Source organism: Henckelia pumila, chromosome 2 (assembly GCF_033568475.1).
Source record: "Henckelia pumila isolate YLH828 chromosome 2, ASM3356847v2, whole genome shotgun sequence".
NCBI lineage: Eukaryota > Viridiplantae > Streptophyta > Magnoliopsida > Lamiales > Gesneriaceae > Henckelia > Henckelia pumila.
The window spans coordinates 154,120,650-154,148,068 of NC_133121.1; the positions used below are offsets into that span (position 1 = coordinate 154,120,650).

At 38.8% G+C, this 27,419-nt stretch overlaps 1 protein-coding gene across 2 annotated transcripts; it reads right to left on the minus strand.

Moving 5' to 3' along the window:
• On the minus strand, window positions 1-26,073 carry LOC140884838 (uncharacterized). 2 transcript variants are annotated; one of them, XM_073291713.1, is made up of 2 exons: window positions 25,326-26,073; window positions 1-85 (listed from the first exon to the last, which is right to left on the minus strand). In XM_073291713.1, the coding sequence occupies exons 1-2, from the start codon at window positions 26,013-26,015 to the stop codon at window positions 32-34; spliced, it is 744 nt and encodes a 247-aa protein (XP_073147814.1). In that variant the 5' UTR covers window positions 26,016-26,073; the 3' UTR covers window positions 1-31. The 2 variants fall into 2 exon arrangements, with proteins under 2 accessions (XP_073147814.1, XP_073147813.1); XM_073291712.1 differs by lacking the exon at window positions 1-85 and adding an exon at window positions 25,031-25,248.
• Window positions 26,074-27,419: the final 1,346 nt, after the last annotated feature.

Sequence of the window (27,419 nt, forward strand, 5' to 3'; positions counted from 1 at the left end):
TGGAGCACTTGAATTTTTTGATAATTTCTCGCTATTTTTTTGAATGAAGTAATCCGTGATATTTCTTTTTGACATTTTGATTTATCTGTGAATAAAAAATTCCCAGCTCATCAATTTATTTCACCAATAAACATACTATTAATGGAACAAAAAAATTCACAAGGATTTAATAAAAGATGCATTTATAAATTCTAAGTTATGAAGCAATGTCTACTGCTATAAAAAATTAAATTTTCAAGGCTTACAAATGCAAATTATAAAAAAGCTATGTAAATTTTAATCACAACCAAAATATGCAATATCAATGATCAAATAACCACAATCAACAATAAAAACAAATAAACTAGTTCATTCAACTATATGTCTATTGTCATTTTCTTTAAAAAAAAAATACCTTTTTTGATTTGTCACTTGATTAATATGAAAGAGGAATGACTTTAGTGTAGACTGCAAAGATGAGTAGAGATGAATCAACTCATGAGTAACAAAGTGGGAGATGAATTGTTTTTACGGAGATAAACTTGAAGAGAATAGAAGCTGATTAATTTTTTAACGCAGAAAATTAAAGTGTTAAAAATAGGGTTAGGTAGGATAAAATAATTGGGTAGGATTTGGTAAAATTGTAGACTATACACCTATATATATAAAAAATTTGTGGTCATGCCCAGCCAAGCCCATACGCCACTGGTGGTGAATCTTTCAGGTTGAGACATACATATACCTTCTTTAATGTCTCATTGAGGAATGCTTTCTTCACATTCATTTGTCATATTTCATAGTTATAGCATGCAACTATGGCTAGCAATATCCTAATGGACTTGAACATATCAACTGGTGAAAAGGTTTCCTTATAGTTATTGCCTTGTCTTCGAGTATAACCTTTTACAAGTGGTCTAGCTTTGGAGATCAGTACCTTCCCATCTACTGAATTTTTTTATTGTAGATCCATTCGCATCCTATAGGAACAATTCCTTCAGTGGGATCCACCAATGTCCAAACTTTGTTCGAATGCATGGATTCCATTTCAGACCGCATTGCTTCAAGCCACTTAGGAGAGTCGGTATCAAATATCGCCTCCTTGAAGTTTCTTCGATCACATACTTGATCAGGTTCATCATGGCCTTCTTCAAGAAGAAGAGCGTATCTCATAAGTGGTCTTATGTTTCTTTCAGACGTCCTAAGTGCATGAACTTCATCGACCGACTGCTGTGGAGTAAGTTCCACTTCTTGAGCAATGGGAGTTTCTCGAACCTCGTCGAGGTTTATAATCTCGAATTTTCTATCTAGTAGAAACTCCTTCTCTAGGAAGGTGGAATTTCTAGAAACAAACACTTTTGTTTCCTTGAGATAATAAAATTAATATCCAACTGAGTTCATTGGATATACCATAAAATAGCACAAAGTGGATATACTATTTGTTAGCTTGACTTTAGGAGAATTAGTTAGAATGTTCTTTCTTCGGCTGTTTTTTGTACTTGCTTATAAAAAAGCTTTATGGTTTAATAATAAAATAACAGAATCAACAAATTTCTTCTCTTTTTCAAATATCTTTCATTTTTCTATAAGTGGTACCAGAGCTTGATTATTAAACAAGCGAGAGCAAAAGTTAAAAAAAAACAAACAAACAAACTGTAGCGACCCAACCCGGATCTACTACCTAATCAAAGTTTAAAGCATAATTAAACATGCATTAAAATAAATCGCTGCGGAATACTTAAATAAAAATAGACCGGCAGAATACACTGGTTAAACCAATTCGATTATACAACCCAATCAAATAAATAAGCCTAAAGGGCAAAAACCTACAAGTAAATCCTGTTGTCCCCAAGGTCACTGGCCACTCCAAGTTTCTAGTGCTCAATCCTGCACCTACACCTACCCCGTAGAATGGGGTGTCCAAATACATAGAAAATACTGGATGTGAGCGACTACGCTCAACACGAAAGCAATGATATATAAAATATATGCAACATGTAAATGACTTAAAAACAATTAAAATCAATAAGCTCATGGCGCTATGAATACACAGTACCGTGCTAAGAGAGCGACTCTGCGGGGTACTCGTATATTCTCCTATCAACTATAGCCTCTACTCCACCGTCTTGGTCGCTCCTAGTGATAGCAAAACCAGGGGCTGAGCGTCCCCAGACACGAATCCATAAGGAGTAACTCATCACCGATGGAAACTGTCATGACTCACATCATACCAGATGCAGTCTACCGTAAAAACATGCATGTGCTAAAGCCGTAAAACATGAAAAACACATAGCACATGCTCATGCAACACATATATCATATATCATGCTGGCCATCTCAGTCAGTACTTACGTACCTTACTACAGGCAGTTCCTAGCAGTCCCACTCTAGTTTCTCAAGCCTATCATCAACTCTACAATGTAAATACCCATGCATCATTCAATAAGCTCTAAAAGCCTTAACTAAGCTATTGCATACTCCTAAATATTTTTAGGAAGCAAAAGCTATACCTGCGTCCGTCGTCAGCCCTTTGCTATCGATAACCTCAAAACTAGGCCACAGCTCCGCTACGATGCCTGGATCGCTATGCCACTTTCGGAATCCCAAAAGAACGCTTAGAATTCCCTAGATCCAAGCTAGAAGGCTAAGGAATCGAGAGAGAAAAGAGGAAAGGCGCGTTTCAAAAATGAAATCTCGGCCCCCTATTTATAGGCGAAGTTCGGAGCCTCCGAACCCGAATTCGGAGCCTTCGATCCGGTTCGGATCCTCCGTTCCTGACTTCGGAGCCTCCGAAGTCCCATCAGTGACATCATCAATGACGTATTATTCTCGGACATCTGGTCATGCAGTTCGGAGCCTCCAATCTTAGGTTTAGATCCTCCGAACCAGTCCGGAGCCTCCTAACCTGGTTCGGATCCTCCGAACCCTCGGAACCTTTCCGGCCATTTTGAGTTTCCTGGATTAATTTCTGGACTCCGTTAATACATTTGGAATTTCCTTAATCATGTTTTACTTAATCTCAACATGATCCTATGATTAATTACTCGTTAATCGTTAATTCTGGATACGGGTCACTACACAAACAAAGAGAGGCAAATGGCTTCTGCTAATTTTGTCCAACCAGTAATCCCACGGTTTGATGGTAATTATGACCATTGGAGCATGTTCATGGATAAAGTTTTGAGATCTAAGGAGTATTGGTAGGTTATCGAAAGTGGTGTGGCAACACAACTGTTGGAGTGCTCACTAACGTTCAGCAAAAGGAATGAGAAGTAGTGAATCTCAAAGATTTAAAGGCCAAAAATTATTTGTTTCAATCAATTGATCGATCTATTTTGGAAACCATTCTTTGCAAAAAACTTCCAAGGATATTTGGGATTCTATGAAGAAAAATATCAGGGCACCTCTCGAGTGAAGCGAGCGCATCTTCAAGCTTTAAGAAGAGATTTTGAAACTCTTCATATGAAAGAAGGAGAATCAATTACCAGCTACTGTGCTAGGACTATGGGGATAGCCAACAACATGAGATGTCATGGTGAGAAGATGGATGATGTTGATGTAGTTGAGAAGATATTACGCTCCTTAACACCTAAATTTGATTATGTTGTCTGTTTTATTGAAGAATCAAAGGATGTGGATGCATTGTCTCTTGATGAGCTACAAAGCTCACTGCTAGTTCATGAACAAAAAATGAATAGAAGTTCAAATTCAGAGGAACAAGCTTTAAAAGCTTCTGCCTTTATTCATTCCTCAAATCATAGAGGAAGGGGTAGAGGCAGAGGTCGAGGAAGAGGAGATCGAGGCAACATAAATTATAAAGCATTTGATAATTTACAAGACAAAGGATGAGGACAGGGCCAACAATTAAACCTAAGTTAGAGTGCTTTTGATGTCACGATCTTGGTCATTTTAGCTATGAATGCAATGCTAAATTGTCTGATGATAAAGAAAAGGGAGAAAAATCAAATTTTGTAGAAAATAGAGAGGGTGAAACTTTGTTGATGGCTGTTCAAGCCAACCAAGAAACTCAATCAGATGTGTGGTATCTGGATACATGGTGTAGTAATCACATGAGTGAAAGTAAGTCTTTTTTTTCACATATAAATGAAGATTTTTATTTTTGTTGTCAGCTTTGGTGATTTATCGACAGTAAATGTGATGGAAAATGGTGATATTATTATAAAAACCAAGAATGGGTTTTTGGAGAAAATCACCAATGTTTTCTATGTTCTAGATTTGAAAAACAATCTGCTAAGTGTTGGCCAATTGTTAGAAAAATCTTATGTTATTACTATTGAAAAAGGTGTTTGTGAGATTTATGATTCTTCCAGTGGAGCTATTGCAGTTGTCCCAATGAGCACAAATAGGATATTCCCATTAAATATTAAAAGTGTTCAATCTTGTTTTCTAGTTGATGAGGGAGATCAGTCATGGCTTTGGCATTATCTCTATGGTCACTTGAGTTTTGGTGGACTAAAAACTCTTGCACATAATATGGTGACAGGTCATCCACCAATTCAAATTTCAGCCCAAGTATGTGTGTGTTGTTGGCAAACAACGTCACTCTCAATTTCCTCAAGGTAATTCATGGAGAGAAAAAAATGTTTTGGAGCTTGTTCATTCTGACATATGCGGACCGATAAGACCATCTTCTAATGGAGGTAAAAAATATATTCTTACTTTCATTGATGATTGTACACGGAATAATTGGGTTTATTTCTTCCAGAAGAAATCAGAAGCTTTTAATGCATTTAAAAGTTCAAGGCACATGTTGAAAATGAGACAGAAAAACAATTAAAACTCTTCGCACAGATCACGGAGGAGAATACTGTTCAAAAGAATTCAATGTTTTTGTGATGCACATGGGATTCAGAGGGATATCACGAAAGCTTATACACCACAACAAAATGGTGTATTAGAACGAAAAAAACATAACCATTCTCAATATGGTGAGAAGCCTTTTTGCAAGAGGGCAACTCCCAAAGACTTTTTGGCCAGAAGCAGTGAATTGGAGCATTCATGATTTAAATAGAAGTCTTACATTTGCTATGGAAAATATGACACCGAAAGAGGCTTGGAGTAGAAGAAAACATGTTGTAGATCACTTAAAAGTTTTTGGTTGCATCGCTTATGCATATGTCCCAGATGTTAAAAGAAATAAGTTGGATGAGAAGAGCAAAAAATGTGCGTTTCTTGGTGTAAGTGAAGCATCTAAGGCATATAAATTGTTTTATCCTTTGACAAAAAGGATTGTTACGAGTAGGGATGTCATTTTTTATGAGGCAAACACCTGGAATTGGAATGAGGAGCAACTTACCCCAATTATTGCTGATGATGAAACTGAAGAAGGAGAAAACCAGCAGCAAATACAAGAAATTCCAGCTATTTTTACAAATGAAACTTCAACGAATGAAGCTTCTTTCACTGTAGAAAATTCTCAAATGAGTGGAGAAACTACAGAGGCAGTAACTAATGTTGGTCATGCTCGAAGGAGATCTGCATGGATGGCAGATTATGAGGTAAATCATTTTGATCAAATTGATCCAATCACCCACTTCGCTTTGTATGTAGATAATGATCCTGCAACTTTTGAAAGTGCTACCAAAGAACCAGAATGGCGAAAGGCGATGGATGATGAAATAAAAGCCATTACCAAAAATGATACTTGGGAGTTGTGTGAGCTTCCAAAAGGAAACAAAACAATTGGTGTCAACTGGATCTTCAAAACAAAACTGAAAAAAAAGATGAAGTTGACAAATATAAGGCACACCTAGTAACTAAGGGTACAAGCAAGAATATGGAGTTGATTATAAGTAATTGCTCCGGTTGTGAGACATGACACAATCAGATTGGTGATTTCCTTGGCTATGCAAAACTCATGACCCATCTACAAATTGGACGTTAAATCTGCTTTTTACATGGATCGTTAAATCTGCTTTTTACATGGATATTTGGAAGAGCAGGTAGTCATCGGTCAACCTCCAGGTTATATTAAGATTGGAAATGATCATAAAGTGTATAAATTGAAAAAAGCTCTTTATGGACAAAAGAAAGCACCCCGAGCTTGGTATAGTCGCATTGAAGCGTAATTTTTCAAAGAAGGCTTTCAAAAATGCCCTTATGAGCACACACTTTTTGTTAAAATTGGAAACCATGGGAAAATGTTCATTGTTTGTTTATATGTGGATGATCTTATATATACTGGGAATTGTGGTGACATGCTTGAAGATTTTAAAAGGTCTGAAAGGAATATTTTATTCCTAAAATTTCTTAAGTTTTGAAAATATTTTATTAAATATCTTTTGTCTTTCTTGGACATGAAGTAACGTTTATATAAGTTATTTATTTCCTTAGGTAAGTTGATTTGAGATATTGTTAAGTTTTTTGGAATATTTATCATATCATATCTAATGTATATCTTTCTTTATTTGTGTAGATTTTATATGATCAAATCAAAAGAATCCTACGCCTATAAGGAAACATGTTGAAGAAGGATTCTTGTGCTATTTAAGGAGATGGACGTGCAACAAGGGAAGTACCAAAACTTAGAGAGATCGCCCAATCGAGATTTACTTAATAGCTTCACATACGTTGAGAGAGAATTACTCAAGCTCACATCGGTCGTGAGTACTTGAAGCCTTGAAGATCACTTGAAGATCATTGATCAAGAAGTGTGCTGATCACGTGTTTTGGTTTCAAGATTTTTCTCCTTGTCTCATTTTATTATTCTATCTTGCATAGAATTTTTAGGAGAACTTTTATTGTGTATTTTCTCACATGTGTTGAGAAAATTGATTTTTACAATAATCACTAGTTTTAGGGTTTGTAAAACTCTTTGATTTATTTTCTAGTGAAAGTTTTGCCCTGAGGCGCTGTAAGAGTATTTTATACTCTTGCTTAAAAATTTGAGTCTATTTATTTGGTTGCTTGTTTATTTTATTCACGCTTAAATTATATCCCGCTGCAAATTACTTAAGGTGTTATTGTAGGTTTTGTCAACACCTTGTGACAACACCTCAAACTGTTTATGTGCAACCCTCATTCTCTTACAAGTGGCATCAGAGCCATATTCTTGATACACTAAGAACTGATCTTGGTTTGTTTATTTTATTACAGGGAATAAGATGGACTCATCATCTGTTGCGAACTCATTTTTGAAACCTCCGGTTCTAGATGACACAAATTATGCACTGTGGAAGACAAGAATGCGATACACTATCAAAGCGATGGATTTTCGTGTATGGCAAAGTATTCTGACTGGTTGGAATCCTCCAAAGACGCTAGATCAAGATGGAGAATACATTCTCAAGCCAGAAGAAACTTGGACCGTTGAGAAAACACAAAGTTCAAGCTACAATGCTAAAACAATCAATGCAATTTTTTCATCTATGGATATGAGAATGTTTGGAATCATAGCTGACTGCATAGTTGCCAAGGATGCGTGGGATGCTCTTCAAGAACACTGTGAAGGAACTGATAGTGTGAGAAGAACAAGACTGAGATTGTTAAACACAAAATTTGAGAATATCAGGATGGATGAGAATGAGACTATTGCTGATTATGATAAGAAACTTAGGGAGACAGCTACAGAGGCGCATGCTCTTGGAGGACCTATTGCTGGTGAGAATATGGTGAACAAGGTTCGTCGGTCTTTGCCAAAGAGATTCAATGGAAAGATTTGGGCACTTGAGGAGGTAAAATACACCTCAAAGATGAAGATGACTGAGCTGATAAGTATCCTTCAAGTCTTTGAGATGAACTCTACAACACAAGAGAATGATAAAGGAAAATCAATAGCATTTCAAGCTTCAAAGCCCTCATATGAGGAGTATGTTCAATTCCACCAAGAAGTTCATCAGTCTGATTTAGAGGATGATTCGATCTCACTCATGACTTGGAAATTCAATGATTATTTGAAGAAGATGAAAGAGACCATAAATACGGATCAAAAACTCAAGGCCCCAATGTTTCCTATCAAGCCTTTGAGAATTACTGGACCAGAACAGTCTCCAAGGAAACCTACTGATACTCTTAAGCCTCGACTGATGTTGGAAGGGAAGAAGAAGTCAATACCAAAGAAGTTAGACACTCTACAATGTCATGCTTGTCAAGGTTTTGGACATTATGAAAATGAGTGTGCTAAAACGCTTAGGAAAGGAATGAATACATCTTTAAGTGATGAAGAGTCTGATGAAGAAGAACAGGAAGATGAAGAAAGCCACACTGCCTTATCTGCCCTATTGGAAAGCAAAAAGAAGTTTCAAGTCAATCCTTTAGGTGTTGTCGCAGGTGTTGCCACACCTGGTCATAACACCTCAAAAAGGTCAGTCTGTTTAAATTCCTCCTTTACTGATAATGTGTGTAATAATGATTCAGGTGATGACATAATATCCGTGGAAGAAGCTCAGATGATGTTTGAAGAACTACATGCTGACTGGATTGAAAGAAATAAGATGAATACCAATCTTTCAAAAGAAAATTCTGATCTAAAGGCTGATATGTCAAGGCTTGAAGTTATGCTGAGTAAGAAAGACATGAAATTAAGTCAAGTAAAAGAAGAACTCGAAAAAGCAAAAGCTACATTGGCCAAGTTTAATTCAAGCACTACCAAGTTTGATTCAACTCAGGATGGGAAAAGATGGTACGACTGGTTTAGGTTTTGAAAACAGCACATTTGAGGTTGGTGAAAGTTCAAAAGGCCCTGTGTTTGTCAAAGAAAGTAGTTATACTGAAAGCTCAACCAAAAAGGTCACACCAACTAATCCTCCAAAATCGAAGCCACGGCCTACTGTTCCTACAAAACCTAGAAGGAAAGGTAAGTAAATTTGTCACTACTGTCATAGACATGGTCATATCAAACCATACTGTTTCAAGCTGCAGGATGACTACAAACAGAGAACTGCACCGAAGATGTTGCCTAAGGTGTTGCCAACACCCTTCCACAACATCTACAAAAACAAATCTACTGTAAGAAAAATTTGGGTACCAAAAGCTGATATTCAATGTTATATGATTTATACTGCTTTGAGAACTAATGTTTCAGGTGCTTGGTACTTTGATAGCGGTAGCTCACGTCATATGACAGGTTCCAAGAAGTTTCTCACTGATTATGCTGAACATAAAAGTGAAAAAGTAACCTATAAAGGTGGTTCAAAGGGAAACATTGTTAGAAAAGGAACACTGGATGTTGCTGGTTTGCCTAAGCTTAGCAATGTGCTTCATGTTGAAGGGCTTACCGCAAAATTAAAAAGCATCAATCAACTTTGTGATGATAATTTGCATGTGCAATTTGATAAGAAATTATGCACATTTTTTGATGATTTTAATTTGTGTGTCATGACAGGTACTAGGTCATCTGACAACTGCTATCAACTTGGAGGAGAGATGACTTGTAGACACACGAAAGTGAATGAACTTGACCTATGTCATCAAAAATTGGGACATGCAAATTTCAAGACACTAAAGAACTTGAGTAAGTTAGATACTGTTAGAGGTATGCCAAATTTGAAATCAAGTGTTCCATTTGTATGTGAAGCTTGTCAAAAAGGGAAGCAGACTAGAGTGTCACAGGAGGTGTTGCCAACATCTGTGACAACACGCTGTCTTGAGCTTGTACATATGGACTTGATGGGTCCAATGGATGTTGAAAGCTTTAGTGGTAAGAAATATTATTTTGTTTGTGTGGATGATTTTTCACGATATACCTTGGTAAACTTTTTGAGAGAAAAATCATACACATTTGATGTTTTCAAGAAACTGCTCACTAAGATTTCGAATTTCCATAATCTGAAGGTAATCAGGATTCATACTGATCATGGTAAGGAGTTCGAAAGCTCTTCTTTTGCAAGTTTATGTGATAAGAAAGGTATTTCTCATGAATGTTCTGCTCCTAAAACTCCACAACAAAATGAAATTGCTGAAAGGAAAAATAGGACTTTGCAAGAAATGGCAAGAGTGATGTTAAGTTCGAAAAATATTTCAAAACGCTTTTGGGCTGAAGCCATGAATACTACATGTCATATTTCAAATAGAATTTATTTGAGGAATGATACTACTATGACATCCTATGAAATTCTCATGAAAAAGAGGTCAAACCTTAAATATTTTAATGTTTTTGGATGTGTATGTCACGTTTTGAATGATATGGATCATCTTGCTAAGTTTGATGCAAAGAGAGATAAGTGTATGTTCTTGGGATATTCATCGAATAGCCGAGCCTATAGGATGTATAACTTGAGAACTAGGACTATTTTTGAGTCAATTAATGTTGTATTTGATGATTTTGCAGATCTAAAAAAGAAAAAAGATGAGGATCAAGTTGATGATCTGCTTGATAATTCTGGAAATTTAGATGTTGTCCAAGGTGTTACAACATCTCCGACACCTCCTGCAGAAATTTCAGAAACAAAAGGTGAGAAACATACTGATTTGAATACTGATAAGGACAGTGAGGTTAATGAATTTGGAAAGAATATTCCAAGCAAGATTCAGAAGAATCATCCGACCTCACAAGTCATTAGAGAAGTACATGGAAACATGAAAACTCGAAGGAAAGAGAAAATGGATTATCGAAAGATGGCAGGTTAAATGTGCATGAGATCTACATATTATCAGGTATTATTTTCTTGTTTCGTGTCAAACATTGAACCCAAAAAGGTTGAAGAAGCTTTAAAGGATGAATTTTGGGTCAATGCTATGCATGAAGTGTAGTAGCCCACAACCAAATAAGGTGATTAAGGAACTAATCGCAATTAAGAACCCTAAGTTCGGACGCTTCGAAAGGAAGATCGAAGGCTGCGAACGTGATCGGACGATCCGAAGCCAGGATCGGAGGCTCCGAACGTGGTCGGACGCTCCGTCGGCAGGTTCGGACGGTCCGATCGGAGTCAAGTATTACGTCATTGATTACGTCAGCAAGATGAAGTCACGGCTGACGCATTGATGGGACTTAGGACTCTCCAAAGCCGAGTTCGGATGGTCCGAACGTGTTCGGAGGCTCCGAAGTGGGGTTCAGACGGCCCGAACTCCGTCTTTAAATAGGGGTGCCGAGCCTCATTTTCAGATGCACCACTCACCTCTCTTCTCTCAATTCCTTGGTCTTCCAGCTTAGATCTAGGGCTTTCTAGGCGTCCCGTTGGGAATCAGGAAGTCGCATAGCGATCCAGACGTCGTAGCGGAGCTGTGGCCTAGTTTTGAGGCAAGCGACAGCAAAGGGCTTACGACGAAGGAATGTATAGCTTTTGCTTCCTAAAAATATTTAGGAGTATGCAATAGCTTAGTTAATGCTTTTAGAGCACTTTAATGATATTAATATCATTTCGCAGTGTAGTGCGGACTATAGGCGTGGACTTAGAGCTGGTAGAGCTTGCCTAGTATTTGAGGTACGAAAGTACTGTTCGAGATGTCTTGAATGAGTATGCATGTATTATGTGACTGCATGATTATATGCTGCATACATTTGCATCTTGAGCTATCTCTTTTGAGATGTCTGTTAGTAGGGTTTTACCCTATCCTGTTAGTGGATGGACTTACATCGAATTGGGTCCGGCGTATCCACTGGTATTTTGGTATGTGAGCCACCTTCTGAAGCGACGGCACAGCATGCTACATACCAGGGCCCGGTCTGTCTTTGTTATCTGATTCTTGACCTCTGGTCAGTAGGCGGTACACTTTCATTCATGTATACTCATACTCTCGTGCTGAGCGTTTTATGCTCACGTCTCGTACTCTCTGTATCTGGATACCCTATTCCATTGGACATGTTTGCGATTGGATGAGGCGGGTGGATCGAAGAGGGGCTAGGCAGTGGATGGCCAGCTGGAGCTTTGCCTAGGGTTTTATCTTATTGTATTTGGGTTGATACAACATTTCGATTTGGTTGTATAACTATTTGGGTATTTGCAGATTCCTTGTTTTTGGATTATATTTTATTATTGTTTCCGCAGTTTAATTATGGTTTACTGTTTGATTAAGTTTATTGCATGTCTAAATTTCTGTTAGTAGGTGATCTCGGTAAGGGTCACTACATTTATGGTATCAGAGCATGCATAGTATTCTTGGGATTTAGATTCTGCATAAGATAACCGTGAGGTAATTTTTGTAGATGGCAGATCACGGTGATCAGAGTAGCCATGATAGTATAGGCGGACGTTGGGGCGATGACGATCGGGAGCGTCGTCGAGAACGCCATCATCGTCATCATGAAGAGAACCGTTTCAGTGTGCGCCGATTCTTACAGATGGGTTCTAAGATCTTGATTGGAGGCGAGACTCTAGAAGATGCGGAGAACTGGCTAGATCGCATGGAGACAACTTTTCAGACATTTCACTGTACTGAGGAGCAGAAGATGGAGACTCTTGGTTATCTTTTGGATGGGCGATCCGTAAGTGGTGGAGATTCATTTTTTCACCATTCATTGAGGTGAGAGGAGTTGCCACTTGGGCCGAGTTCCGCACAGCTTTTCAGAAGCTGTATTTTCCTCCTGCACTCCGTCAGACGAAGGCGGGTGAGTTACTGAGTTTGTGTCAGGGATCCATGTCTATCGAGGAGTATCAACAGAAGTTCTTTGACCTGTTATCCTATTGCCCTGAGATTGCTGATAGTTACGAGATGAAGTACAATCTGTTCCTTCAGTGCCTTAACCCGGAGATTCATGACCGTGTGGCGGTCGGTGATGATATGACCTATGAGGGTTTGGTGATCCGTTGTCACCAGGCGGAGGATAGCATTCGGCGTAACAGGTCTTTCTCTCAGTTTAGACCTGCGAGTTCTTTGGGTCCCCGTGCTCAGTCTTTCAAGAAGTCTGGATCTACTTCTTTTTCTTCCTCTGGTTCCGGTGGAGTTGTTCGTTTTGGGAAGAAGGAGAAGTGCGACCATTGCGGGAAGAATCATCCGACCGACAGATGTTGTAAAGCTTCTGAGGCATGTTTCCGTTGTGGAGAGGTTGGTCATCTCCGGAGGGATTGTCCACTAGCTGGGGGAGGCGGTTTTGGTTCAGGTCCAGGATCGGGTTCTCAGGCCACCGTTCAGCAGAGGTCGCAGGGACAGTCTGCTGGGAGTTCTCACTTGAAGCCGCGGGCTTCTGGCCAGGTGTTTCCTTGAGGCATGATCAGGCTGTGGAGGAGAATGAGAAGGTCATCGCAGGTACATTTCTGTTATATGGCATACCTGCTCTTATACTTATTGACACTGGTGCATCTCATTCCTTCCTTTCTGCACGTTTTTTTAAGAGGCATAAGTTACCATGCATTTCACTAGACGTAGTAGTTTCTGTTTCTACTCCGACGGGTCAATCTGCTTTGGCTAGGCGTCTAGAGATGGGTTGCCCTTTAGAGTTCGAAGGGAACATTCTGATATCGAATCTCATGGTTCTTGCGATGGATGATTTTGATTGTATTTTGGGGATAGACATGCTGACTACCTATCGAGCTTCAGTGGACTTCTATCAAAGATTAGTATGCTTTCATTCGGATGGGAGTGATAGCTGGTTTTTCTATGGTGAGGGAGCGCGACCCCTGATGCCATTGGTATCAGCTTTGAGAGCCTGTCGAGCTCTAGAGTCTGGCGGGGAAGGTTACCTCATATATGCAGTTTATTTGTCCACTGAGAGCGTTGGCATAGAGAGTATTCCGATTGTGGATGAATTCCCAGATGTATTTCCTGATGAGATTCCGGGTTTTCCTCCTGTTAGGGAAGTCTAGTTTGGCATAGAGTTGATGCCAGGTACTTCTCCTATTTCTCGAGCACCGTATCGTCTGGCTCCGTCAGAGATGCGAGAATTGAAGAATCAGTTACATGATCTTTTGGATAAGGGATACATTCGTCCTAGTGTATCTCCTTGTGGAGCTCCTATTTTTTTTGTGAAGAAAGATGGGTCTATGCGGCTATGCATTGAATATCGACAGCTGAATCGGGTTACTGTGAAGAACAAGTATCATTTGCCTCGTATTGATGACTTGTTTGATCAGCTGCAGGGTACTTCGGTTTACTCCAAGATTGACTTGAGATCTGAGTATCATCAGATGAGAGTTCGAGATCAGGACGTAGCCAAGACTGCATTCCGTACTCGTTATTGGCATTACGAGTTTTTAGTGATGCCGTTTGGATTGACAAATGCACCGGATATATTTATGGATTTGATGAACCGTGTTTTCAGGAAGTTTTTGGATACGTTTGTCGTGGTTTTTATTGACGACATTCTGGTTTATTCGCGCAATGCGGAAGATCATGTCTCTCAATTGCGGTTGGTACTGCAGACTCTTCGGGATAAGCAGTTGTACGCCAAACTGAGTAAGTGTGAGTTCTGGATGGATCGGGTGGTCTTTCTTGGCCATATCATATCCAGGGAGAGGATTTTTGTTGATCCGAGCAAGATCGAGGATGTGCTTAATTGGTCGCGTCCGACGACGGTTGTCGAGATCCGTAGTTTTCTGGGTCTAGCAGGATATTATCGTCGCTTCATTTTGAACTTCTCTCAGCTAGCTCGACCGTTGACGCAGCTTACCCGCAAGGGTGTTGATTTCGAGTGGTCCTCAGAGTGTGAGGAGAATATTTGTGATCTTCGACGACGGTTGACTTCTGCGCCGGTGTTGGCATTATCGTCAGGATCTGGAGGGTATGTGGTGTACATAGATGCTTCTCTTCAGGGGTTAGGTTGTGTCCTGACTCAGAATGGGCATGTGATCGCATACGCCTCTAGACAATTGAAGTTGCACGAAGATAATTATCCGGTCCATGATTTGGAGTTGGCAGCTATTGTGTTCGCTTTGAAGAGCTGACGTCATTATCTGTACGACGAGAAATTTGAGATCTTCACCGACTACAAGAGTCTCAAGTATTTGTTCACTCAGGAGAAATTGAACATGAGGCACAGACGTTGGATGAACTTGCTTAAGGACTATGATTGCGATATTAAGTACCATCAGGGAGCTGCTAATCTCACTGCTGATGCCTTGAGTCGCAAAGTGCGACTATCCGCACTTCAAACTTGTTCGATGTCTAGTGCAATTGGAGATTGTTGTTCTTCATGGTATACCTTCAAGCACAAGAAAGGTATGCAGAGTATCCAGATGTTTGCGATATTATCTGAGCCAGCTTTGTATTCGCGGATTCGGGATGCTCAGATGTCTGACTCGAAGACCCAACATTTGGCTCGTCTAGCCAACGATGGTAGCACGTCTGGATTTCACTATCAGTCAGATGGTTTTCTGTGTTTGTCTGGTAGGCTTGTGATTCCAGAAGATGAAGAGTTGCGATAGAAGATCTTGTCTCAGGCACATCGCACTAAGTTAAGTATTCATCCGGGGAGCAACAAGATGTATAAGGATCTGCGTACTCGGTTTTGGTGGAAGGGAATGAAACGCAGTGTGTATCAGTATGTTTCGAGATGTTTGGTGTGTCAGCAGGTCAAGGCAGAGTACCGACGACCTGGAGGTTTGCTTCATAGTCTGCCTATTTCGGAGTGAAAATGAGAGCTTATCACAATGGACTTTGTGACCCATTTGCCTGTATCTTCGAGGAATTGTGACGCTATCTGGGTTGTGGTGGAATGACTCACCAAGTCAGCTCATTTCATTTCCTATAGCCGAGAGTACTCCGTGGATCGTATGACTCGGTTGTACATTCAGGAGATCGTTCGACTTCATGGAGTGCCTGTGAACATTATCAACGATCGAGACCCCAGGTTTACTTCTAGATTCTGGGGGAGTGTTCAGCGTGCGATGGGCACTACTCTCAGTTTGAGTACTTTCTATCACCTGGAGACTGATGGACAGTCAGAGCGCACTATACGTACTTTGGAGGATATGCTCCGAGCGTGCGTTATGGATTTTGGTTCAGCCTGGCAGGATCATTTGCCATTGATTCAGTTCGCGTACAACAACAACTATCATCGTAGCATTGTGATGGCACCTTTTGAGGCGTTGTACGGACGGCGTTGTCATACTCCACTCTTTTGGGAAGAAGTGGGGGAGAGACAGGCTGAAGAACCGGAGTTAATCCAGCAGACAACAGATATTGTTGATCAGATCAAGAAACGAATTAAGACTGCACAGGATGGTCAGGCCAGCTATGCTAATACTAAGCGTAGGCATTTGCAGTTTGATGTTGGGGAGAAGATGTTTCTGAGAGTTTCACCTTTCCGCAGGATTCTCAGATTTGGCCTCAAGGGCAAATTGTCTCCCAAATTTATCGGTCCGTTTGAGATCTTGAAGAGCATTGGCCATCTGGCTTATCGTTTGGCCTTTCCACCGTATCTGTCCAGTATTCATGACTTGTTTCACGTATCTCTGTTGTGACGGTATGTGGCGGATCAGTCTCACATTCTACAATTGTCTGAGGTCCAGGTAGATACTGATTTGACCTATGTAGAGAGGCCTATTCGCATTCTAGATCATAAAGATAAGTTGTTACGAAATAAAGTCATTCCTCTGGTTTTAGTTCAGTGGCAGCGCCGAGGCATTGAAGAAGCCACTTAGGAGCTTGAGAGCAGGATGCGGTCGGAACATCCTGAGGTATTTTGATTTTACTTTCGTGTTGTATTCAGTTGTAAAATGTTTCATTTGAATAAAAAGATGTTTCTTCATGTTGTTTCGCTTTTAGTACTTAAGATTTGATTTCGAGGACGAAATATCTGAAGTGGAGGAGAATGTAGTAGACCGTAACCAAATAAGGTGATTAAGGAACTAATCGCAATTAAGAACCCAAAGTTCGGACGCTTTGAAAGGAAGACCGGAGGCTCCGAACGTGATCGGACGATCCGAAGCCAGGATCGGAGGCTCCGAACGTGTTCGAACGCTCCGTCGGCAGGTTCGGACGGTCCGATCGGAGTCAAGTATTACGTCATTGATTACGTCAGCAAGATGAAGTCACGGCTGACGCATTGATGGGACTTCGGACTCTCCGAAGCCGAGTTCGGAGGCTTCGAAATGGGGTTCGGACGGCCCAAACTCCGTCTTTAAATAGGGGTGCCGAGCCTCATTTTTAGATGCACCACTCACCTCTCTTCTCTCAATTCCTTGGTCTTCCAGCTTAGATCTAGGGCTTTCTAGGCGTCCCGTTGGGAATCCGAAAGTGGCATAGCGATTCAGACGTCGTAGCGGAGCTGTGGCCTAGTTTTGAGGCAAGCGACAGCAAAGGGCTTACGACGAACGAATGTATAGCTTTTGCTTCCTAAAAATATTTAGGAGTATGCAATAGCTTAGTTGAGGCTTTTAGAGCACTTTAATGATATTAGTATCATTTCGCAGTGTAGTGCGGACTATAGGCGTGGACTTAGAGCTGGTAGAGCTTGCCTAGTATTTGAGGTACGAAAGTACTGTTCGAGATATCCTGACTGAGTATGCATGTATTATGTGACTGCATGATTTATATGACATGATTTTATGCTGCATACATTTGCATCTTGAGCTATCTATTTTGAGATGTCTGTTAGTAGGGTTTTACCCTATCCTATTAGTGGATGGACTTCCATCGAATTGGGTCCGGCGTATCCACGGGTATTTCGATATGTGAGCCACATCCTGAAGCGACGGCACAACGTGCTACATACCAGGGCCCGATCTGTCTTTGTTATCTGATTCTTGACCTCTAGTCAGTAGGCGGTACACTTGCATTCATGTATACTCATACTCTCGTGCTGAGCGTTTTATGCTCACATCTCGTACTCTGTGTATCTGGACACCCTATTCCATGGGACAGGTTTGTGATTGGATGAGGCGGGTGAATCCAAGAGGGGCTAGGCAGTGGATGGCCAGCTGGATCTTCGCCTAGGGTTTTATCTTATTGTATTTGGGTTGATACAACATTTCGATTTGGTTGTATAAATATTTGGGTATTTGCAGATTCATTTCCTTGGGATTGTATTTTATTATTGTTTCCGCAGTTTAATTATGGTTTACTATTTGATTAAGTTAATTGCATGTCTAAGTTTCTGTTAATAGGTGATCTCGGTAAGGGTCACGACATGAAGAGTTAGAAAAATTTGTTAGGAATGATGTTTGGTACTTGATACTGTGTCCTGCTCATGGTAATGTCATAGGAACTAAGTGGATTTTCAAAAATAAAACTGATGAGTCGGAAACATCATTAGAAATAAAGCTAGGTTGGTAGCTCAAGGGTATACAGAGGTTGAATGGGTGGATTTTGATGAAACCTTGGCTCCTGTAGCCCGCATTGAGTCAGTCCGACTTCTGCTTGCTATTTCATGTAACATGGGAATGAAACTTTTTCAAATGGATGTAAAAAGTGTCTTTTTGAATGAAATCCTAAATGAAGAAGTTTATGTGAAACAACCTAAAGGGTTTGATTATCCAAATCATCTTGATTATGTGTATAAGTTGAAAAAGGCATTGTATGGATTGAAGCAAGCACCACGTGCATGGTATGGAAGATTAACCGAGTACTTTCTCAATATTGGATTCAAAAGAGGTGAAGTTGATAAGACTTTATTTGTACAAAAGTCTCAAGGTAATATCTTAATTTGCCAAATTTATGTAGATGATATAATCTTCTTCAAATGACAAACTTGTTGATGATTTTGTGAAGTGCATGTCTTCTACATTTGAAATGAGCATGGTTGGTGAGCTAACTTATTTCTTGGGATTGCAAGTGAAACAAATGCATGATGGTATATTTTTGTGTCAAAGCAAGTATGCTAAAAATTTGGTGAAAACGTTTTTGAATGAAAGCACTAAACACATGCGCACACCTATGGGGTCTAATGAAAAGCTGTCTAGGGAGGATGTTGCCGAAGGTGTTGACAACACCCTCTACAGAAGCATGATTGATAGTCTTTTGTATTTAAGTACTACTAGACCTGATATCATGTATAGTGTTTTTTTGTGTGCTAGATATCAGTATAACCCAAAAATTACTCACTTAAAGGTCGTGAAACGTATACTGAAATATGTGGTAGGTACCTTGAATTTGGGTTTTTGGTACACTAAAGAAACAAATTCGAATTTGGTTGGGTTTAGTGATGCTGACTGGGCTGAGGATTTAGACGAGAGAAAGAGCACTTCGGGAGGATGTTTCTACTTGGGAAATAACCTAGTGTCATGGTATAGTAAGAAACAAAATTGTGTCTCTCTTTCTACTGTCGAATCTGAGTATGTTGTTGTTGGTAGTTGTTGCTCACAACTCCTATGGATGAATCAAATGCTGAATGACTATGGAGTTAAGAGTGATACTCCTATTGTGTACTGTGATAATTCTAGTGTCATTGATATATCCAAAAATCCAGTACAACACTCTAGAACCAAACACATTGACATTAAACATCACTTCATTCGAGATTTGGTCGAGAAAAGCATGATTTTAATTGAGTTTGTTGGAACAAATAACCAATTAGCTGATATATTCACAAAAGCTTTGGATTTCGAGAGATTATCCAGTATAAGGAAGTCTCTCAGTATGTGTACATTATAGACAAAACTGAGATGTTGTCCGGAGTGTTGCCAATACCCTGTGACAACACCTTTTCATGCATGTGCATTTTTAGGATATTAGGCATATTGCATTCATGCATTCATTCTGTTTTGTGATGTGTTTGATACTTTATAATCATCCACAGTTTTTCTCTCAGGATTCTTTGCAAAAGGTTTTACAGTTTAATATGGATTAATTGAATAAGAGTTATGACTAAGTCACGAATTAGTGGAGGGATGTTCGTGTATTCCATGATCATGTCCCAAATGAAAAGTGACATTACAATTTTAGAATCTCAATTGAATAAAAAGATTAAAACTTGAGTTGAGTCAATCATCAAATTTGATTGAAAATCAGAAGCAAATGGAAAAAGCTACCTAAAGGGGTCCATTGAAGATTGTTTCCTTTAGTGTGCAGGCTACCACTTCTGTAATAATAAATTGGATAACAAAATGTTTCTGAATCCTGAAGTGTTGCTGGAAGATGTTACCAAAATCGTTGAAAACACCTCATTTGTCAACATATAATTTTTCATGTGATCGCATTTTATTTTTATGTCACACTCTGTTTTTAGACATATTTAGGACATGCATATTTTTATTTGTGAATAATATCTTTGGTCGAAAGGTTATAAATTCTGATCGAACTAAAATTTTGATTTTTTCCCTATCCACTGAATTTTTGAATTTGAATGGGATTGGATTTTGTTTCAGTGGTTTTGTATTCTGATGAGGAGTTCAAATTGGAAAATATTTGGTGCAATATTTGGGCCTAGATTATCGGTGAAAAATGAAAAGATTTGGTGCCTAATTTGAATCGGATTTATTACCGTTGGGAGATTTTGTTACCGTTGGGGCCTACAGAATCCAAGTGAGTTTAGAAAAGATTGTGTGTTATAATTGAGTGGTTATCTGTTTTTTAAATACATTATTCTCTTGCTCTAGCCTTCGTGTTCTCTCCATTCTCTGCGCCCCTGTTTCTCATTTTGCCCTATTTTCATCTCTGTTGTTCATTCTTGAAAGATTTAATGGCAGGAAAGGGTTTTGATCCCCAAGATATTCGATCGGAGATGGGCCACACGAAAGATGCTGCTGAAGGTGTGACAACACCTTTGTCTCCACACCCTCTGTCCGAGCAGAACATTATTCTAGCTGCTGAAGAACCAGTGCCCCTAGACTCCATCGCTCCAGGAGAGCCAGGCAATGAGATTGATGTGGAGAACATGCCGGATATGTCAGTTGTCAAAAAGGTGTTTCCTGCGAAACCCTTGACTCGCCGATCCAAACGACAAGCCGGATACAATCCTGACTACACTACCTCCAAAATATTTCGAGGGAAGGGTCAACCATCTAGACCTTCTCTGGTGGACACTGAATTTTCATCTGGTGATGTAAGAAACAATGAAGATTACAAGCTGGTGCATCGAAAAAGGGGCAAAGCTAGTGCCATGGAACCCACTGTTCCAACCATTCCAGTGCCTTTTGAAGCTGAGGAACAATCAAAGATGAATTCCTCTTCTGATGATGAATCCACATAGTCAGGGACTCCATCTGTTATTGCTGAGAAGAAAGATGCATCTGAATCTGTTCCTGTTTGTGAGAAGCCATCCACTGCTACTCCTCTCGTTTTCTCCGATGATGAGGAAATTACAATAGCCCAGTTCATGGCTAAAATGAAGAAATCAAAGGGTAAGAAAGCAGCAGTGCCTGCTAATGAATCTGATGAAGAGCCAGACGAGGAGATTCTTAAGGAGTTTGCTGATAACCGCCCTCGTCCCTCTGATAGTTCCAGCACTGACTCGAGTGAAGACTCAGATGCTGAGAAAGAATTGGAAGTAGAGTCAGAATCTGATGACTCTGAGGAAGATGCTGAGGAAGGTGTTGCCGACACCCTGGACAAGACCTTGGGTGAAGAATATCGGGTAAATTTTTCTTACTCGTCTGCTTTTTTTTCCAAGGAGATTGCTGATTGCTGGGATAAGTATGCTGACCGTGAGTTCCTTGAGGAACGCAATATTGATGTGGAGAGCTATGGAGATCAGAATTTGGTCAGATTCTTTGAGGTAAGAAACATGTTGTCCACTGTTACCACTGCTGGTCCCTATTGCAGGGCACTTTTTCGTGAATTTTATTGCAATTTGACTGAATCAGTGAAGGACCCTCGGTATGTCAAATATGGAAAAGTGTATGTGCGAGGACAGATTTTTGTCTTCAGTCCTGCCATGATCAATGAATTCCTCCATACACTTATTGGTGATGATGCAGATCTACCTTCTCTTGATATGATGACCTCTGTCATCACTGGTGGTCAAGTCACAACTTTTCCAGCTCATCCCAAGAAGCTGTCTGCGGCAAATCTCACTTCCATGTACTCTGTTCTGCACAAGACTTCGGTGAAGACATGGACTCCATTTGGAAATTCCACAGTTGTCACTAAGCATCAGGCTCCAGTATTGTACGCCATTGGAACATGAGTAAATTTCAACTATGGTCGACTAGTGTTTGACACAGTCATGGCCTTTGCAGACTGTGCACAACCAACTTTGAAGTTGCCTTATCCATCACTCATCTATTCTATGTTGTTGTCTCAAGAGATTGAAAAATATGATGATGAGGTTCTTATTGAACCAGGAGAACTGCTGAGATTGCATCGGCTTTGCTACGAGGCAACAGAAAGATAGACCTACCTTGGTCTGAATCAGGTGTTGGTGCAGGTGTTGTGGTAGATGTTGCCAACACCCCCTTCTGTTGCTCAGAATGTTGATCCTACATTTATTCAAGCTCAATTGTTGTATGCTGAGCAGAAGATAGCACATGCTAAGGCTGATCTAGCCTATTATGAAGGGTTGAAGACTCACTACGAGTCTCTACTAAGTGGAGTTGGCCCTTCTGAACAAAAAGGGGGAGAAGAGAGTGGTGCAAAAGAAGATGATGCTGATATTGATGGCTCATCTGAAAGCAATCAATTTTAGTTGTTTTTCGTTGGTTTAGTTTATATTAGTTTGTTTTTTGCTGATTAGGTTGTTTAAGTTTTTTTTTTTTTGATCTCTTAATCAAAACTGTTTTATATTGGGTTTGCTCTGATACATTATTTGTCTCATATGTTATTTGTCTCTCTGTTTTACATGTGCTTAATGATCTGAAGTGTTGTAGCTAGATGTTGCCAACATCTCGTGACAACACCTTTGCTTACACTTGGGAGGAGAATCTGTTTTTAGTATTCAGGAGGAGTTTTGATTAAGGGAAGTTAAGTTGATTTGTTTTTGAATTATATGTGTTTTGTACAGAAAGGCAAAAAGGGAGAGATTGAAAGGAATATTTTATTCCTAAAATTTCTCAAGTTTTGAAAAGATTTTATTAAATATCTTTTGTCTTTCTTGGATATGAAGTAACATTTATATAAGTTATTTCTTTCCTTAGGTGAGTTGATTTGAGATATTGTTAAGCTTTTTGGAATATTTATCATATCATATCTAATGTATATATTTTTTTATTTGTGTAGATTTGATATGATCAAATCAAAAAAATCTTATGCCTACAAGGAAACATGTTGAAGAAGGATTCTTGTGATATTTAAGGAGATGGACGTGCAACAAGGGAAGTACCGAAACTTAGAGAGATCGACCAATCGAGATTTACTTAATACCTTCACATACGTTGAGAGAGAATTACTCAAGCTCACATCGGTCGTGAGTACTTGAAGACTTGAAAATCACTTGAAGATCATTGATCAAGAAGTGTGCTGATCACGTGTTTTGGCTTCAAGATTTTTCTCCTTGTCTCATTTTATTATTCTATCTTGCATAGAATTTTTAGGAGAAATTTTATTGTGTATTTTCTTACATGTGTTGATAAAATTGATTTTTACAATAATCACTAGTTTTAAGGTTTGTAAAACTCTTTGATTTATTTTCTAGTGAAAGTTTTGCCCTGAGGCGCTGTAAGAGTATTTTATACTCGTGCTTAAAAATTTGAGTCTATTTATTTGGTTGCTTGTTTATTTCATTCATGCTTAAATTATATTCCGCTGCAAATTACTCAAGGTTTTATTGTAGGTGTTGTTAACACCTTGTGACACCACCTCAAACTGTTTATGTGCAACCCTCATTCCCTTACAAGGTCTATGATGATTGAGTTCGAAATGCCAGATCTTGGCATGATGTGATTCTTTCTAGGTATAGAAATAAATTAGTTTGCTAATGGAATTTTCATTTCTGAAAAGAAATTTGTGAGAGAAATTTTGGACATATTCGAGATGACAGATTGCAATCTTGTGTGCACTCTAGCTGAGTTTGGTGTAAAGCTACACAAGAACTATGAAGGGAAGAAGGTGAGCGACAAGCTTTACAAGCAAATTGTGGGTAGTTTGATGTATCTAACTATCACAAGGCCAATTATGTGGGGTTTGATAAGCAAATGTATGGAGAATCCAACTGAAATGCACTTGGCAGCAAAAAGGATCCTTCGTTACCTGCAAGGAACAAAGGAATATGGGCTGTTTTATGAGAAAAATAGAAAATTTGATTATTTACTTGGGTTTACTGACAGTGATTTTGCAGAGGATCAAGATGATAAGAAAGTACTTTTGGTTATGTTTTCATTATGGAAACAGGGATTGTTTCATGGTCGTCCAAGAAGCAACCGATCGTCACATTGTCGACGACGGAAGCTGAATATGTGGTTGTAACAGCTTGTGCTTGTGAAGCAATCTGGTTGAGAAATATACTTGAAGAACAAAAATTGAAGCTAGTTGGAGCTATTGTGATATTTGTGATAACAATTCAGCTATCAAGCTCTCTAAAAATCATGTGCTACATGGAAGAAGCAAATATATTGATGTGAGATTTCATTTTCTAAGAGATCTCACCAATGCTGGAACAATTGAGCTAAGGTATTGCAGAAATGAAGAACAACTAGCTGACATATTTACAAAGACCCCTCAAGTCTGCCCCTTTTCAATATTTGAGGAGTTTGATGGGAGTTTGCACATTGGATGATGTTCTGCAAATAAACTGAAGTAAAAAAGACTTAAGTTTACGAGAGGGATTGTTGGGATAATAAAAATAAATATCTTTGAATGTGTTACTCTGAGTCCACTTTATTGAACTATTGACTAGTCTCGAGCATTGGTTGATTTGTTAGCTTGACTTTAAGAGAATTAGTTTGAATTTTCTTTCTTCGGCTGTCTTTTTACTTGCATGTAAAAAGGCTTTATGGTTTAACAATAAAATAAGAGAATCAACGGATTTCTTCTCTTTTTCAAATATGTTTCATTTTTCTATCAGTATTCTCGTGTTTAAGAATTGAGACAGTTCAGGACGATCGAAATCACAGGACATGATTCATGGGAGGTGATGAATTCCAAATCATCAAAAAAGTTAAAACTAAAATCATCATTTTATTATTAAATCATACGTTATATGCAGAATATAACAAACAAAATCACCATTTTATTATTATCATCCATTCTCGGAACACCATCACGATTGTTTTTCATTTAAATCAATTTGCCGCAAATTTCAAACACTTACCGCAAATTACCTCAAATTATTGGTCAATTTCAAAATCCACTAGCTGTCTTCAAATTCAAATCATATAACTGGAATCATTTCAAATCCATTTTCTAGCAAACGACTTAATCCACATGAAAATGAAGCGAATAATCTGCGATAATTGTAAAATCAAGCTCCTTTCAAACTAAAATACGCAATCAAACTTTGATATATGGTCAACATGGGAACACTCGACATATAAGGTTCAGAATTTAAAATGTAGTTGTCTCTACCGCACAAAGGATTGGGGCCGTATCGCAATTCCCACCTATACTCGGCATTTCCTTGTAGAAATACTTCATATGATATAGAAATTGAAATTATTAGAATGAATTATTGAAGTCTAAAATTTTGTATCAAATGTTTTGCGAACCTTGTTCAACAGTGCATCCCTGCCCGGGAATGGATTTGGCAGTGGCATCACTCTCTCCCTATCACCCACACATTGCTCTCGCTCTACATTGCCAGCTCCAGTTGCCTGCCTTCTTCTTCCAACTCCGCCATTTTTCGCACTTTCCTTGTCGGGTTCGAGGCTTCTACGAGGAATTCTGCCCCCTTTGGACGTTCCCAGAAGCCCAAAATCAATCTTGCTCCACCCAACCTTATCATCGTTGTCCCACCCAAACCTCTCGCTCATTTCCAGCAACACCGACACACTGCTGTTGCTGTTTCCCAAAGAAGAAGAAGAAGAAGAAGAAGAAGAAGAACCCACATTGTTCCCATTCAGAACATTCTCCGCCAACTCCCACTCCATACGGTCTCTGTAAACCGAGTCCACCAGCACCTCGTCCGCCAGCTTCGCCCACTCTTGCGTGTCTCCCGCCCTCAGATTCTTCGATACCCATTTCAGGTAGCTCGATGGTAGGCTTCCTAGCATTTTCCCTCTGTATTTCCCAAAGCTAATCAACCGATCGCGTGCCGGGATTTTGGAAGCTGACATTAGAAAACATCCGCCGGTGTAGATTCTGGAGACTAAATGGGAGCTGGAAATTGAAGTGAATTTCGGCGGAATCGACATTGGCACCACCTTCGAGTTTAAATGAATCATGTTGGATACTCTCATTTCCCAATTGGATTGAGTGCAAAGGGGGCACGGCAAACAAATATTTGAATCGGGTGGATATTTTGTTTTGTTGACCTTATCTCCATCATTTGGAAGGAGAGACTCTTTTCCCACCTTTTTTAAGTTATTATTATTATTATTATTGTTGTTGAAAAATATTATTATTATTAATATTATGTTGAATATTGAATGTTGAATGTTAAATATTGAGTTGTAAAATGTGGAAAATTAGTGTGTGATGATGTAGATGATGATGTATTTATTTTTGGACTAATCTCAAATGTGAATCTATAAATAGGTCTTCATTTGTGATGAAAAATATAATTGAGTTGAGAGAAAAATATTATAAAGTGTAGAGTTTGATATATTTTAAGTTTTGGAGTATTTACCTTTTACCGCAAATTTTTACTTTTTCACAACACGTTATCAGCACGATCGCTCGAAGGTTCTCTATAATTTCCGACGCTCCAAAATACAAGAAGAAGTCAAAAATATTCAACAAGTAAGAATTTTTATTTTACTGTTTATATATTTTTATTATGTATATATTAATATATGATATCATGTTATAAAAAAAATAAGTTTTTTTTCAAAACTTGTTATAAATCCTGGGAGGATGTTAAGACGACATCCCACACTCCCGGTAAGGGATACGACAAGTATAAAAGCCTCTAAGGTTCTTAAACAATATAATCATATTTGTATAATTTCATGTTATTATATAAAAGGTTGTCTACGACACCGATCTTATAATAATATGATATGATATATTATACCTGACTTTATACTAAATATATTGGTATAATTTCACAATATTATATAAAAGGTTGTCTACTACACCGATCTTATAATAATGTGATATGATATACTATACCTGACTTTATACTAACTATATTGGTATAATTTCACAATATTATATAAAAGGATGTCTACGGCACCGACCTTATAATAAAATGATATGATATACATAATTATTTAATTATGATTATCATTATATGCATCACATGATTATCACGATTTTTTATTCAACACATACTCGATTTTATTCCTTACCCCCAACGGTCACAAACGGTAACAAACGGCTAGTTTTTGGTCTATAAATATGTTCACTCAAACTCATTTTCAATCACACCAAATTCACTCTTTCTCTCAAAAAAAAAATTTTGTCCTCGGTTTTTTTCGAAGATGAAGATGATGGCATTTATAAGGCTATTTTTCATAACGACTATGATCATCATGCTCACGAGTCTTGTACTCACCAACGATTTTCCACCACATACTTTTTCTCTATTTGTACACGTACTTGTACTCATCGTTTATCCATTATTTTGTATTGTCATATTAATGGAAATTAACTTATAAAATGCATTGTTATTTTTCTAGTACCACCATGTCAAATTTGGC

Coding starts and splice junctions, on each gene's coding strand:
- LOC140884838 (XM_073291712.1), bottom strand. CDS start 26,015: ATGAGAGTATCCAACATGATTCATTTAAACTCGAAGGTGGTGCCAATG. Junction 25,249..25,325: donor GGGATGCACTGTTGAACAAG/GTTCGCAAAACA, acceptor TATCATATGAAG/TATTTCTACAAGGAAATGCC.